Raw genomic sequence first — 16,057 nt, forward strand, 5'->3', positions numbered from 1 at the left:
TTTATTCAAGTAGCTTTTTAATGCTTGAAATTCTATCACTCCAAATTGATGCTTAAGAATTCTATAGAGTGCTTAAGCCGGAGGTTCTTCCGCAATGAGAATGCAAATATTAGAAAACCGGTCACTAGTTTAGCTGGGGGATATTAGGGAGAGAGAAACGGGGAACTTGTAGGTGAATTAGGTGCAAACGCCGTAGTTATTGGCGAAATCCAGCCGATCGTTTTTAAGCATAAATGTGTGGGCTACTTCTGCATCCGAATGTTAAACGGACTACGAAATATAATTGTGACCTCCGATTGCCAGAAATCGGGTGGCAGGTGAAATGTTGATTGCGACCGAGCGCTGCGGCCGTCTAGAGAGATTGCTTGGTTTGTAACGTGATAATTTAAGCATATTCATCAGGCAGAATCATGCTGTTAAAGCTGAAAAAGGGCAGAATTATGAGGAGATGAAAGAGCCGTTATTAGACGTTTTTGGAAACGTTCTAATGCCCATTTCAGTAGGGCTGGTATGGATGTGCTTAACAGGGAATTGCTCTGTGATTTCTGGTTTAACGTTGGTGGACGGTGGACGGAGTGAGGTTGTGGGAAGGGAGCGCCGAGATCGGCTGTGCTTCAGTAGACGAAACCTGGAATGAGAAATTCAGAAAATTAGGTCAGTTACAAACGTAATTCAGTAAAAGCATAAACGTATTGACAAAAGTCGACAAGTAATTTCTGTTTTCACTAGGCTTAGCACTTGGCTGACGGTGTATGCATCGCCGCAGTAGCTGCGAGCTTGTATAAATTAGAGGGGAAAAAGCAATGATACGCAAGGTAGAGGGGCGGGGTGCGTAGCCCGTAGGTGGTAAGGATCGCTGAAAGAGGAGGACTGGAGTGTGCACTGGAATCGGGAGCTGCAGGCTGGAAGAGGTGAGGTGGGATTCCCAAGAGTTGCTTTATTGTCCGGGAGATTGGTTTTATCCGTGTTTAGAATTATGATTGCTGCCATATGTCCAAATCCAATATTGCTTTTTAATCCTTTCCTTGATTCTCCGGGGAGGCGGAGAGATTGCGGGTTTAATGTCTGTTTAGAATTGGGGGTGTGGCAGGAGCGTGTTATGTCCTGGGGGTGGCGGTGAAGTCGTGGATTCGGAAGTTTTTTGGGTTTAATGCAGCGGCTTTGAATTGTGGTACCGGTGTCTAGGAGTTTGGAGGAGTTCAGTGACAGTCGTTGTTGGATATGAGAGACGCATGATGATGCTGGAGAAGGTACGTAGCGGAACTGGGGATTGCATTGTGATCTGGCTGGAGTGGATAGGCCTACGGCCTCTTGTTGGAGCCTTGGTCTCGAGCTGACTTTCATGCTGGGCTGGTTGTTGTTAAGACGGGGCTGGTGTTTCATGGAGCGCGGAGCTTTCTTTCTTGTATGTAGCTGCGCTGATGCTGTTGTGATCTCCGCCGCCGTCGCTGTTGTTGTTGTCATTTTTTGTAGTTGCTGACGATGGTAGTAAAGGTGGTGTGGTATTGTAGTTGAAGAATAGTAGGAGATGTGGAGTGTCCGTTTTGTCCGTGAGTAACTTTGGAGGAGCTAGAGCGGACCTGTCGTTTGTTACTTCGGAAAACGAAGATAAGGGAGTAATGTCTAGCTAGGCTACTTATAGTGGGTTAGGATAGATCTGATTGGCTAACTAATGAGTGTAGATAGGTGGCCAGCTGCTGTCAATTATATCATGTGCTCCTCTCGAAATTAGTTTAAAAACTTCACCTAATGCAGACCGTGCTCAAACAATCACGAAAGCAATAGGTGTTTTCATGGCGTTGGATATGCGGCCGTTTTCCGTTGTTGAGAACGACGGATTCACACATTTGCTAAGTGTATTGGAGCCCAGATACCAATTACCAAGCCGACCGCATTTCAGTCAGAATGTGCTGCCTCAAATTTACAATGAAGTAAGAGCCAAACTTGTGGAGGACATGAGCAACGCAAAATTCATTGCTTTAACTACCGACGGATGGACCTCCCGTGCAACGCAGTCTTTCATGACGATCACAGCACACTACATTACAGACAACTGGGTCATTAAAAATCCCGTTCTGCAGACTCGCGCGGTCTATGAAAGCCACACAAGTGATCATCTGTCGGAAATACTACAGGCAGCTGTAGCAGAGTGGAAAATCGACAGAGAAAATGCCACTATTCCTGTGACAACAGATAACGCTAAAAATATTGTTAATGCAGTTGAAGTAGCCGGATTTTCACCAAATATTCGCTGTTTCGCGCATACAGTTAATCTGGCTTCACAGAAGGGAATGGCTGTTAACCAAATGTCGTGGCTTTTAGGCAGTGTACGAAAGGTAGTCACTTTTTTCCATCGTAGCACTACTGCTTCAGCACTTCTGAAGGACAAACAAGAGATGCTCCAACTGCCTCCACACAAACTGATTCAGGATGTTTCAACCAGGTGGAACTCCAGCTATGAGATGCTTGAGCGTTACCTTGAACAGCAGGCTGCTGTTTTCTCTGCACTTACAGACAAGACCATTAAGAGAAATATTAAGGACACTGTAACGCTGTCTGATGAAGATGTAAAATTAGCTGAAGACATCATTCAGGTTCTTAAACCCTTAAAAATGGTTACAACTCTGTTGAGCACAGAACAACTGCCAACCGTTTCAATGATAATGCCACTGAAACACACCATCCTGGAGTCTTTGAAAGTGAGTGACACAGATACAACAGTTGTTAAAGATGTCAAACAAGGCATTGTGTCCGACTTCATCAACAGATACCCAGAATCTGACTTAACACTTGTGCAGTTTCTTCATATGAGCACTGCACTAGATCCATGCTTCAAATCTCTGCCCTTTCTGGATGAGACTATGCGCATCAACATCTTTAACCGTCCGATGGAGAAGATTCTGGAGTACCTTTCCAAGCAGGTATTATTATTATTATCATCATTATTATTTTAATAATATTTTAATTATTATTTAAATAAACTTAATTTTTTATTATTTAATTTTACTTGTACTATTTAATTTTACAACCTCTTTAATGTTACTCATATCATTTAGGAATATCATTTAAAAAGTGTGGTAATTTCACAATGTGAGGGTGTAAGCAAAAGACACTAAAAACAGAATTTCCAACAAAAGTGATTTATTGTACAAAAGTGAAACCAGAATAATGCCCAGATATATACAATAAATTATAAATATTTACAATAATAGAATATAATAGCAAAGTCAAACAAAGTATCAAACAAAAATTAGTTCAACTCGAGTATAAGGGGATGATAGTGAAGCCAAAATAAATAAATAATAATATATATATAACAAAACAATTCTAACTCATGAATAACCTCTTACCTCGCTAGAAATTGATAAATGAAAAATCTTCAGTGCCATGCACGGCATTCTTCCCTATACTGAACGGTTAAATAAAATAAAAAACAAAGATGACCTTCACATCTTACATGATGTCTTTAACAATACATTTTTTACGTGTTTGCAAAATGGAAGTCATACGACATCTTCCCTATCCACCTTACTCTGAGAAAAAAGTGAACTTGAGAAGGCTATATATAGCTCAATATGACGGAAAAGAGCGCAGCCAAAAAGTAACTAACAATAATTGATTATAAAAATGTACAAAAATCACAAAAAATTCTTAAAGTGGGCAAAAGTAATGCAAAATAATTTTACCCAAACGAAAGTTAAGCAAAAACAACAAAAACCATAATCATGTCGGCAAAATACACGAAAAACGAGATCAAAGGAAAAAGCGCGCTCTCTCCCGCTCTTCCTGCCATGCTTTTTATAACCCCGCGCCACTTCGCCCAATGATAACAGACCGGTCTCCTGACCAATCAGCTGTCGTGAAGACAGGCATAGAGAGAGAGAAAGAGAGGAGAACGGAAGGCAAAAATACAACCTACAGTGTATATACGGCTACAACCGTAACATTAATTTCAGACAAAACTGCAATGTATTTTACTGGTGAATAATGAATATGTCATGTAAAAACCACTTTACTACTTTACAAACATTATATTTTTTCATTAATTTAAACGGAAACCTATCTATCTTAATAAAAACATAGAGAATCAAAAATGAGCATCACTATGTCTGTTTGTCATAGTTCTATTTGTTTGACATAAACTGCAATTAGGTGTATAACCTTGACAATAATTTGTGTCTTTTTCCTTGCTAGGCCCAGGTCTCAGAGGAACAGTTAGATATGGCATCCATCAGTTGTGATCCTCCAGCCAAAAAGGCACCAATCTCTGAACTGTTTAAAAAGTTATTTCCAGTGGAGCCAAGCACTCCTACAGCCAAGTCTCTATCTCAAATGGTGAAAGAAGAGGTTGCGTGTTATAGGCAAGTGCCAAATCTTCCAGTGGAGTTAAATCCACTTGCATGGTGGAAGGACAACGAGAGCCAGTTTCCTCATGTAGCCAAGTTGGCTAAATGCTACCTTGGAGTCCCAGCAACATCTGTCCAGAGTGAGAGGGTGTTCTCTACAGCGGGGGACATTGTTACAGCACAGAGATCAAGCCTCTCACCTGAGAATGTGGATATTATGGTGTTAATAAACTTAATTAGAGTTTATGTTTCACTAGTCTACACTGCAGTTATTTATTTAATTTTAGTTTACTTGGTTATGATGGCTGCACTAAAGTGATTTGTTTTTTCTGACTAGTATTTATTGGAGATATTTATTTATTTTTTGTTCTTTACTCTGGTATCCTGACTGTACCAAAATGCAATGGCAAAGTTAATAAAGAAAAAGTTGTTCTTGTTATTAAGTGAATCTATTGATCCTTAACATTGCTGTTAAGATGGCATCAACCCTAACCCCACAGCAAACAGAAACCGAAAACCGAACCGTGGCTCCAAAACCGTGAACCGAACCGAACCGTGCCTTTGGTGTATCGTTACACCCCTAGTAAATGTATTGTTCATTGTTTGTTCATCTTAGTAAATGCATTAATTAACATTAACTAATGAACCTTATTGTAAAGTGTGACCCGGAATCTTAGGGGGTGGTTGTAAGCGGTGCTTCCCAAATCAGGATGGTGCGTACTGGCGTCATTTGCGTCTATGACGTTTCCAGGAGATGAACAGCTGAGTTCAATTTGTATTGAGTCCAAGTCTTCAAAAGGGATGTAGTTTCTTGGTCATGGGGTTTTTTCTTGGTTTTGACTGCAGGTGCTGCTGAGCCGCTGGCCAAGGCTATTGTGCCAGGACGTGGGCATGATGTTGTGCGCGAGCGAATGACTGGGAGGGATAATTGGTAGCTCTGGGGTTTCCCCGGACTAAAGTTTCGGCGGCCGCTGTTGACTTTCCAATCACTGTATCCCATGTCCGGTAGCGAGTAAGCGGGCCAGCAGCACAGTGTTATACTGTTGCGGGGTCATTGTGTATGCATTGCATTTTGTTCGCCGGGAGTTTGAGCGAGTTTGACTGCTCCCGGTGCTTGTGCTCTGTCTGTCTGTGTGTGTGGGTGTGTGTGTGCGCGTGCTTGTGTGCGTGTGTGACGGGGATGAGCGCAGGCTAGCATCACGCTCCGTAAAGGAAATGTTAAATGACGACGGCTTGATATTTAGCTGGAGTGGTATTGATGGTAGCTTATGTTTGATTGCTGTGTGGAGTCTATTTATGGGTGTTATTTATACATTTATATTTATGAGATTTACTGTGTGGTGTATTACAACTCTGGGTTGATGTGAAATGATGATGTGTTGCACAATTACGGTTGATACCCCTTGTTAAATGCCTTGTGGCGGTCATTTTAATTCCCTTACCCAATAATTTTTATGCAGTCTGCTAACAATCTATACCATTGGTACGATCTATACCATCTATATCATGAACTCTGTGTACTTTTTATTCTCTACCTGCTGCTCCCCTTGTGTGGAATTTTGACATTTGAGATTATTGTATAAAATGAAAGTGAAACTAGTATTTAAATGAATTGAGTGTTTGAATTTTACTTGATTATTGTGGCCCAAAATAAATACTGTCTTTTGTCCAGTAAAACTTGTGTTGTGTGTGAATACTTTATGCCCTTTTTGGGAGGGTTACAAAGTGCTTTGATTGCAGAAATTTTGGGCACAAACGTTTCGCTTGCCCAAATAAGGATTGAAAACAAACAACTGATACAAATATCAGGACAAATGACACGGATATACAAATATGATATAAACAGACACAGAGAGGTGGTGAGCAAAGGGAGGAAAAACAGCAAGAGGTGAGTGAAGCTTCAGTTATAGTTTCCAGCGTGGAACAACCTGGTTGGAGCAACCCTTCAGAGTCTGTTAATGTTAGTGAGGCTGTTGAGAATAATGAGACAACTAATTGTATGGCAGAAGAATGTAAAATCTATAGTATGGAGATAGTATGATTGATGAGTTGGATGGTTTGTCACAGTGTATGGATGATAGTATAAGAGATGAGGACCAGTGGTCAGATGCTGCAGCGGAAAAAGATAATGGCTTGTGTACTGTAGAACAAATTAATTCCTTCTTAGACAAAACTAAAGGAAAAGTGGGTGTTGAAATGAGTGATTATTAGCCTGATACTGAAAAGTTTATTTATTCTGTTGTGCGGGCCAGAAAAGTGAGCAGCCTGGAAGAGCTGTCACAACAAAAACGGTTTTGATTAAGAAAACATATCACTAATCTAAGAAGTGGAAAGAAGCCAGGTAAAGTGAGGGGGAAAACTGAATACTAAATGAAGGTGTTTTTTTCCTCTCTTTTTTCCCTTCTGCATGGAAGTCTTGAGAGTGGGATCAGTTAATATGAATGGAATAAGAGATAGGGGAAAACGGGGTCACCTTTCAGAAATAATAAAGTGGAAGGAGTTGAGTCTGGTGATGCTACAAGAAACTCATTGTTGTATGGATAATGAGGTTGATTGGGGATTATGGTGGAAAGGGGAGCAAAACCTTAGTCATGGAACTAAGTGCTGGAGTGGCTGTACTTTTTTTTTTTTTTTTTTTGAAGTACTTCAAGAATGTGTTTGCAAAGGTGTTCTACCTTTGAGTTGTCAGAGAGCAGTTTTAACATTGCTCCCAAAAAAAGGTGACATAACTCTCTTAAAAAATTGGAGACCTGTTGCAATTTTAAGTTCTGATTACAAAATCTTTTCAAAATGCTTGTCAAATAGATTAAATCTTGCACTAAATACAATTCAACATAAAGATCAGTCTTATCGTATCTTATCGTAAAAGACAATCTGCATTACTTTTCTTTTTGACACCTTAAGTGATTTTGGATTTGGTGATAGTTTTATTTCAAAGATACAACTGTTGCATACAGGAGCACCATGCATGATTAAAGTTGCTGGTGGTTTAAAGGGCACCTATGGTGAAAAATCTACTTTTCAAGCTTGGACAGACATGTGTGCAAGTATAGTGTATAGACCGTCATATTGGGGCTATATAAACACACACAGTCTTTTTTTTTCAATTTAACAACAAAAAAAGGTGGACCAATTGGAGTGGTTTTCAGACCGACCGCAACTTTACGTAGGAGTGCAGTTCCCCCGCCCACCAATATTGATTGACAGCCTCGCGTAACAATCATATCCTCAGTTACTTGTTGCACGTCCGCCATTTTCAGCGTGTGAGTCAAAGCGATATCATTAAAGGAACACCCTTGCTCTATTTTTTTTATGAAAAGCTCATTCAAGGCTCAACACAAGATCAATATTCTCTACATTATCGCTCTAATTAGATTTATTGCTTGTACCTTTTGCGTGGCGCGGCGCCGTGCATTGCGGAGTTCTGGGCGTGGGTTTCTGTCGTGCACGCGGCGGAGCTCCGGGTCAGCGGCTCGGCGCCATTGTGTTTGCCCTGGTGGAGGCTTGTGTTTGGAGTTCTGTAATGCTTGCCGCAACAATTCGGGACACTTCATGTTTCAAAGACACAAATGATTTTGTACTCTCTGCTTGGACTCATACATGTACGGCTGAATGCTCATCCTAGCTCAGCTTAGCTTAGCTTAGCTCTCCCTCTGTCTTTCAGCCTGTCTGTTGCAAACACAGAGCGTGGGAGATCTTGGCTCCGCCCCCTTGTTACGTTGGGCAGGAAGCCGAAACTGTGAAGAAACACGCCCCTTAAAACAGCAAACTGTGTAAACGACCCCAACATGACACTTTTTAACACATTATAATAAAAACAACTGTGTGTTGAACTGAACCTAAACTAGCACACTCAGAACAACCGTAATATTAATATTAAATCATAAAAAAGGGTAAACTATGTTCCCTTTAAGTGTTCCGGTAAAGGTGCAAAGGGAAATAAGACAGGGGTGTCCTCTCTCTGGCCATCTCTACAGCCTGGCCATTGAGCCGTTGCTCTGTAAACTGAGAGAAAAAACTGACAGGACTACAGATTTAAACATTAGATTTTAAATCTACTGTTAAACTTTCTACATACAGATGATATCAGTTTTAATCAGAACTAATGATAATGTTCGGGTTTTAAAGGAAGTTCATTGGCTGCAGACTGCCAGAGGGCATTACAGAGTGGATTCCTTTCTGTCCTTCCCCTTGTCGAGAACCTAATAACAAAGTTGTCACCCCCGTGACCTTCATGACATGTCCGTCTTTAAATACCTCATTCTACTTCATTACTTCCTCTTTCGTCTTCTTGTCTAGATGTCAGTGCCACCAGCTGTATGCTTTAAAGAAAAAAAAATCGGTAAGTAACAAAAAAGAAAAAGAAAAAGGATGAGGTTTCCATTACCTACCTGATTCCAGGATGTCGGCACTATGCTTCTCTTGCCTTGGCCAGATGGATCTAGGTGACGGGCACGATCAATGTCTGAGCTCCCAGGGAATCGAGCATCTCAGGGAAGCTCTAGATAGAAGATCCGGGTATTAATTGCAGCGTTTTACCCCTAGCAGTACGACGCTCATCTAGCATGGGCTAATATTAAAGAGAAAAGAAGAAAACGGAAGTCATCACGGCCGGTTTCCACTCTCTGGCCAAAAGAAAAGGAAAAAAAGAATTAGCTCATAGAGTGGATGAGATAGCTGAAGGCATAGGTGAAGTTCAGAAATTTCTGGCAAAACTTCAACCTCAGCCAGCTTTTGGGATTTCCAAAGCAGGTAGTGAAGAAACGACAGTTCAGTCTCTCTTGCAGCCTGTCGCATCTTTCACTGGATCCATTTCTGGATGACCTTGACTGCGTTTCTGTCACAGCTACAGACTCGCTGTTTTTAGAGGAACAATCCCTGGCCAAAAAAAAAAAACAATGGCCAGCAGTAGCGTCTTTAATCGTACAGCCACACAAGCGCTAAGACAAGATCCGAGGTGTCCAAATATGGAATGCAGATGCACAGATAATTTGATAGGGAAAATATATAACTCCACTGGGTGCTTGGGAAAGACTGCCAACACGCTGGTACACCTGTTATTGGCAATCAAGGCTTCAGTCAGCTCATCAGACGATTCTCTCATAGACATGGTTAATGTAGCCCTGAGATCGGTAGGTTCAATAGCAGGTCACTGCGGTAAAGCCATGAGACTGCTGGTCCAAGCCCGGGGCCAGATTTGGGTTGCTCAGTTGCCCTTGTCAGAATCTTGCAGAACCACCTAGCCAGCTACCTCTGGTTCCAGGCCAAATATTTGATCCAGCTGCACAGGAGGCTCTGGAATGTACATACTTAGCTTTAGAAGCACGGTGTCAGCAGCTGGCTGAGTTTAAGGCACCTGGCTATTAGCCCTATTCTTTCCGCTGGGGTGCATTTCCCTCACACCACCAACGAATCGTACGTGAACCACCACCACTACCGCAGAATAGGTTCTATAGGGTCCAACAATCTCAACCTTATATGCCAGCAAACAGACCATACTGCCTTAGAAATACAGTGGCTTCTGATACTCGCCTCCCCAAAGACACAAAAACGACTTGCAGACAGCGCTGACTCGTCAGGGCCGGCAGCAAACAAATTTATGGTGTGGCAGATTCAATATTGGCATTCGATAACAAGAAATCAGTGGGTTTTAAACACAATTTCCCATGGTTACAATCTGGAGTTTCGCTGCCGGCCCGTCTTAAACACAGAAGTTTGTCCGTCTTTCACAACAAACACAACATCCTAGTCAGGGAAATTCAAATGTTACTCGCAAAAAACGCAATAGAGGAAATAAAACCACCGGCTGCAACACAGGTTTTTTTTTCCATCTACTTCCTAACTCCCTAAAAAGAAGGGGGCTTTCACCCTACCCTAGACTTTAGGAATATGAACAAAATATTTTTTTTTAATTTCTACCGTTTCTTATGCTCCCCCAGATAGCAAAATACACTCGGGCCAGATCCGGCTAGATTCCCGCCTGCCGGTATGCCTGTGGACTCACTGCCCGATTCTGGCCCGAATCAATCGGGCCAGATGCGGCGGCCGTAAGCGAACCGACACTGCCGCATCCGCGCCGGAATCGGCCCGAGAGTAATGTCCGCTGCGGCCCTGAGCTGGCGCGACTCAGTATTTATATACCTTTTTTATATACCTTTATATTACAACCCTTTGAGTTGTAGCAGCAAACGCAGGCTATAATGTAAACACAAAGTGTAGGCACTGCATTTAACCTTTGAATAAAATTCAAACAGCATATATATCCTATGACAAAAATAATCAAAGGACAAAATAAATAAATGATAAACGTTTATTGATTGCAAGAAACAAATAATACTAAAATTGAATAAATTATTTTGTAGTGCACAAAAACATCAATATAAAAACAATAAAACTACACAATTAAGACACACAGAAAGATTCAAAGAAAACTAAAACTGCACAGTGAACACATACACAAGTGTTTAAAACAACACTATTTTCCCAATAGACTTGAATTAAAAAAATTGTACAAGACATATCTTAAAACAGCTACATTTTATAGAATCATGAATATAGAAACCAATTTAAGACATAGCAAGAAACATCTTACAAATACCTGATAATACATAAAATATTCAAGTCAAAATTGTAAAAAGAACTGTTGAATTCTGAAGAAACATCTTGAAACATTTTTTAAATAAAACATTAAAATAATAATAATAAAGAAATATATAAATGTAAAATTGCAGAAGTATAAAGACCTCAACTTAATTTTTTAAATAAACTTGACCAGAAGAAATTGCACAAACAACAAGACATGAGTGAGAATTATATATATATATATATATATATATATATATATATATATATATATATATATATATATATATATATATATATATATATATATATATATATATATATATATAAATAATGTGTGTGTGTGTGTGTGTGTATAGAGCTCTCTTCTTCCTTGCTCCTGACAGGGAAGGAAGTTGTAGCCACCTTGCAATGCATTTCCACTTCTTTATCAGTGGTGTGGTATAGACATTTGTCCTCACTGCATCTGTGATTAAAAGATAAACAGATAATTAGTAGTGAACAAGTACAAAAAAAAAAGAAAAAAGAAACATGCTTGCTCACATAAGTACAACCTAAATGGGACTATATATAGATTTTTTTTGTTCCTCTGGTTAATGATTCAAAGAAATACAGAGATGGAACAGCCCCTAATTGAATTGAAATGTATATTTAAAACCAACTTACTGACTAGACAGTCCTAAGGGGGAGTGCACGAAAGGCCACATTTTGGTTTGCCCCGCTCCAGTTCATTTGTTTAGACAAGGAGTTAGCCAAAAGTTTTCCCAGGATACACCAAACTGCTTCCTTAATGAAAAACACCAATGATTCCAAAGTAGGCTACCTACGAAGCAAAAAATAAATAAATAAATAAACAAATAAATAAATAAATAAACTTAAAACACTTTGAAATAAGCAAGAGCTTGAACTTACCAGTTTCTTCATTTGTTCGGGCTGCTCCTTTAGTTGATTTTCAAGCTTTTCGATATCAAATTGGACAAAGGAAGGTCAAATGTGTTTACATCTGGAATTTCATCACATCTGTTTTGGTTTTGCTGTGAGAATCAGGCCCAGCTGCTGCTTTATGACGTCACATAATTTTAAAACTTCAGTCAGTCGTGCTAAAAAAGAAAAATAAGGAATCAGTATTAATCAACCTGTAGCTTATTCTCATACAACTTGTGTAAATACAACAGTGGGTTAGATACGGCTGATATTCTCTAGTTGATCTTTACTTTCTAGCTGCATTAAACTTTTACAAATTTAGTGATTCTTACAAAGACTTGACGAGTTGCAACAAGTTCAGTTTGATCTCCAACTGTATGGAACAAGGACTGTAAATGTTCATGGCCATACTGGAATGTTCAGCATCCGTGCATCTTGATGGTGGTCTAAAGAATTCTAGTGGTGATGATACTTGTGGTGCTGCATCGATTCCTGAAATCTTCATATCTGCTTTTGTTTTTTTTCTCGAGCCTCCTTGTTTTAAATAATTTTTCTTCATCACTGTCACTATAGTTGTGCCTTATGTACCATGATCAGATACATTTACAAAACAAAACATCATTTTAGTATAGTGCCAGGGCCAAACCCGCAGGTTGTAATAGATCTATGAAATAATGTTGACAGTATGTGTTTAAAATAATTGCAAACAAACCTGTTTGTTTCTTTAGCTGTATGACGGGCAATCATCGTCGTCATCTGTATGCCAGTGAGACATCACAGTTGCTTTTGGATGTTTCTGTAATAAAACATCACATTGTTGTTAATCTCCCCCTAAGAAAAGTTAAAATTCTGAAATACTATCAAAGTTAATTAATGGCTATAATACCTATGCTGTAAATAATCAGGACCCTGAAGGTTGCACAAGATTTATTCAGAGATTCATGCAGAGTGACAGCCTTATGAATCTTAGACACAGATTTGTAAGATGGCTAAGCACATGCATGATTTCAGCTATGACTTGCATAAACTGACCTCTTCTGTGCCAAGCGTGTTTGATCTTGCTCAAGGATCTTGTTGTGGACTGTCAAAGAAACAAACATACAACATTTTATACAAATGTTTATCTTCACTAGAATCAATATAAACATTAATAATGACTATTCAGAAAAAGCTTGAAATATATTATACCCAATTAGCATAAGCCCAAAATTCTATTTAAAACCTAGACATTACTGGATGAATACAGAAGCTTTTGATTTACTTTGAGTCAGATGAAAGCCAATAACAGTAAATGTTCTAATCACTTTGTGACACAATGCACAAACCAGTTTATGAAACCAATAGGAAAGCAGATTAAGTCAATCAGTCATATTTCTTTAAAATAAGAAACGTTTTGGATCAGATAGTTGTAAGTTACTAAACACTGTTAACCTACCATTGTGAAAAATGTTTGATGATGATGATAGCTAATAACAATAAACCATTTCTGCCGTTTGTGAAGCAATTAGTAAAGTCTGAAAAGCTCAAGTATGTTGAGAATGTATCAGCAGTTTACAGTTTTTAACAGACTTTAAGCACTCAACTATAACATGCCTATTCACATGTTCATAAGAGTGTGCCATTGGCATTTTTTTGTCTCTGTGATGTGCTGCAAAACGACCTCACGAACCTTTGTTAAACAAGAATAATAAGACTTAACCGAAAAAATATTGTTACCTATTCATTCAAATCAGAATTTATAAGTTTCAATAACCAAAAAAAAACCCCATCAAAAATCTGCTTTCAGTTTTACATAGGCAAATTACAGTTTGAACATAAGATATAACTGATTCACATAGGCTAACACACATTAATTAAAGCACATACTAATATATTTCTCTTAGATAATATAGAGAATAGTAAACAGTATAGAGGTAAAGTTGGTTTTATATTCACACATTCGTTCATTTAGCAGTCTATATATTGTTTACTATGTTACTTTGAATATTCGATCGAAATTAGCATGCAAGTGTGACTTGAAAACAACATTAACACTGTTTATTTGACTGTGAACAATGCTGTACTTTGATAGTCATTGGCTGCTTATATGATTTCCCTATTTAAAATGTGCAATGAATACTTTTCTGAAATTATATTATTAAGGGGAATGTCTGAAAATCCGAATATAAAACCAACTTTACTTCTATGTAAACAGTGTCGAGTTTCGATCACTTTTCGTGATGCACTGCATAAACAAGTTAAACAATAATATTGTATGAATCCAAAACGATTCAGTTTTATTTATACAATCACATAATACTTTTGGATAAGTACACGCCTGTAAATTTATTTTTTTCAACACTCACGGTACTTTATAATGTTTAGTTAACTCAGAAGTTAAAAGCACATTTTAATGTTAACAGATTCTTCTACAGAAACTAGCATACACACCAATTCGTTTTTAGTCATGTTTCTTTAAAATAATTTAAATAGTTTTCAGTTACTAAACACTGTTTCAACCTAACAAAGGAACAGGCACTTTCTCCCGTTTGTATAGCAATTAGCTTCAGTCGTGTTTCTTTACAACAAGTTGCATTTCGTATGAAATCGTTTTAATATACTACACACTGTTACAACCTAACACTGTGAAAAATGTTTTAAGCAATAAATTTGCATAGTATACATGATACAAACAGTAAACACCTTACCTTTCTGACAGGAATCCAATGTTAAGAACAAACTTCTTTTTCTTCTTGTAATCTTCGTGGCGGTTGGCAACCTGCTTTTTGGAGCATTACCGCCACCACCTGGATTGGAGTTTGGATCAGGAGTTTTTACGGTTGTCATTAGTTAAACAAGCCGAGTCCATGCCGAGTCCATGCTGAGTCCTTGCCAGAAGCGGCCCGGACTCTACAGACAGACTCGGGCCAGATGTGGTTGACCGGAATTGGGCCAGTGCTTAACAGCCGCATCCCAAATGCATGTGCGGGAGCGAGCTGCGGGCCAGACTCGGCCCGGATAGTACTTGCCGATGCCGAGTCGGAGGCGCCGAGTCGGAGCCGAGCTCGGGCCAATTACTACCTGCTATCTAGGCCGGTTAACCGATGTCCTGTGTACAATCAAGCCTCAAGATTGGATGGCAAAGATGGACTTAAAAGACCCATATTTGCACATTCCAATCGCGCGTCATCATCATCGCTTTCTAAGATTCCATTTCGAAGGGAAGACCCATCAGTTCAAATTGCTTCCGTTCGGTCTCTCCATAGCTCCAAGGGTGTTCGCGAAGGTGAACAAGGCCACACTATCTCCCTCACAAAAGTTCTTATTGGGGAAAGCAAAGATGGCACTTTGGCTGTCAAGGAAACATAAAATAAATGATAAGGGTTCAACTGATGCTTTTTTAATATCAAAATGATTAGTAAAATCTCGCATTATTGCAGAGTATGGTTTTTATAAAATGGTAAATGATCTGGCAATGTTTAATCACAAATGTGGTGTAAATCAGTGTATTTGTCATGCTGACTCTGAAATGTTCTAAATATTTACTTGTAAGTATCAGTAGTTTAAAAAGAAACACATGCTTTGTTTTTTAATAAGTAATGTAAATTTTAATTAGCTAATTGCTTTAGCTAATTGTTTTTGTAATAAAGAGACCTTAAAAGTCAAAAAAGTCTCTCTCTCTCTTTCTCGCTCACACACACTAACACACACTCACATTGACAATGTGTTACATTCAATGTAATAGCAATTTCGCAGTTATTCCCAGTTCTAATTATTATTCTTATGTTTAAATAAAAATTACATTTTAAAATTATGAATCCTTCATTACGTCTGTAGTCTCAGTTAGTCACATCGTTTCAAGAAGACATTTAGCTAGGCTGTTTACATTTACATTTAGTCATTTAGCAGACGCTTTTATCCAAAGCGACTTACAAATGAGGACAAGGAAGCAATTTACACAACTATAAGAGCAACAATGAATAAGTGCTATAGGCAAGTTTCAGGTCTGTAAAGTCTAAGAAGGAAAGCATTGGTAATTTTTTTTTTTTTTTGGGTACAGTTAGTGGTATATCCAGAGAGGCAATTGCAGATAAGGAAGTGAAGTGGAGACAAAATTGTTGAGTTTTTAGTCGTTTCTTGAAAACAGCGAGTGACTCTGCCGTTCTGATGCAGTTAGGGAGTTTATTCCACCAACTGGGTAGATTGAGCGTGAGCGTTCGCGAAAG

General features: G+C 38.9%; 1 protein-coding gene and 1 long non-coding RNA gene across 2 annotated transcripts; one reads left to right on the plus strand and one right to left on the minus strand.

The window, feature by feature from the left end:
* Positions 1 to 872: 872 nt before the first annotated feature.
* Positions 873 to 6,019, plus strand: LOC101886897 (E3 SUMO-protein ligase ZBED1-like). The gene is made up of 2 exons (XM_073916607.1): positions 873 to 2,921; positions 4,195 to 6,019. The coding sequence occupies exons 1-2, from the start codon at positions 1,794 to 1,796 to the stop codon at positions 4,663 to 4,665; spliced, it is 1,599 nt and encodes a 532-aa protein (XP_073772708.1). The 5' UTR covers positions 873 to 1,793; the 3' UTR covers positions 4,666 to 6,019.
* A 6,381-nt stretch (positions 6,020 to 12,400) lies between these two features.
* Positions 12,401 to 12,642, minus strand: LOC141376588 (uncharacterized). The gene is made up of 2 exons (XR_012387125.1): positions 12,565 to 12,642; positions 12,401 to 12,431 (listed from the first exon to the last, which is right to left on the minus strand). It is a non-coding gene; the product is annotated as an uncharacterized lncRNA (long non-coding RNA).
* Between the last annotated feature and the right edge of the window lie 3,415 nt (positions 12,643 to 16,057).

This window comes from Danio rerio, chromosome 11, assembly GCF_049306965.1.
Source record: "Danio rerio strain Tuebingen ecotype United States chromosome 11, GRCz12tu, whole genome shotgun sequence".
Taxonomy (NCBI): domain Eukaryota; kingdom Metazoa; phylum Chordata; class Actinopteri; order Cypriniformes; family Danionidae; genus Danio; species Danio rerio.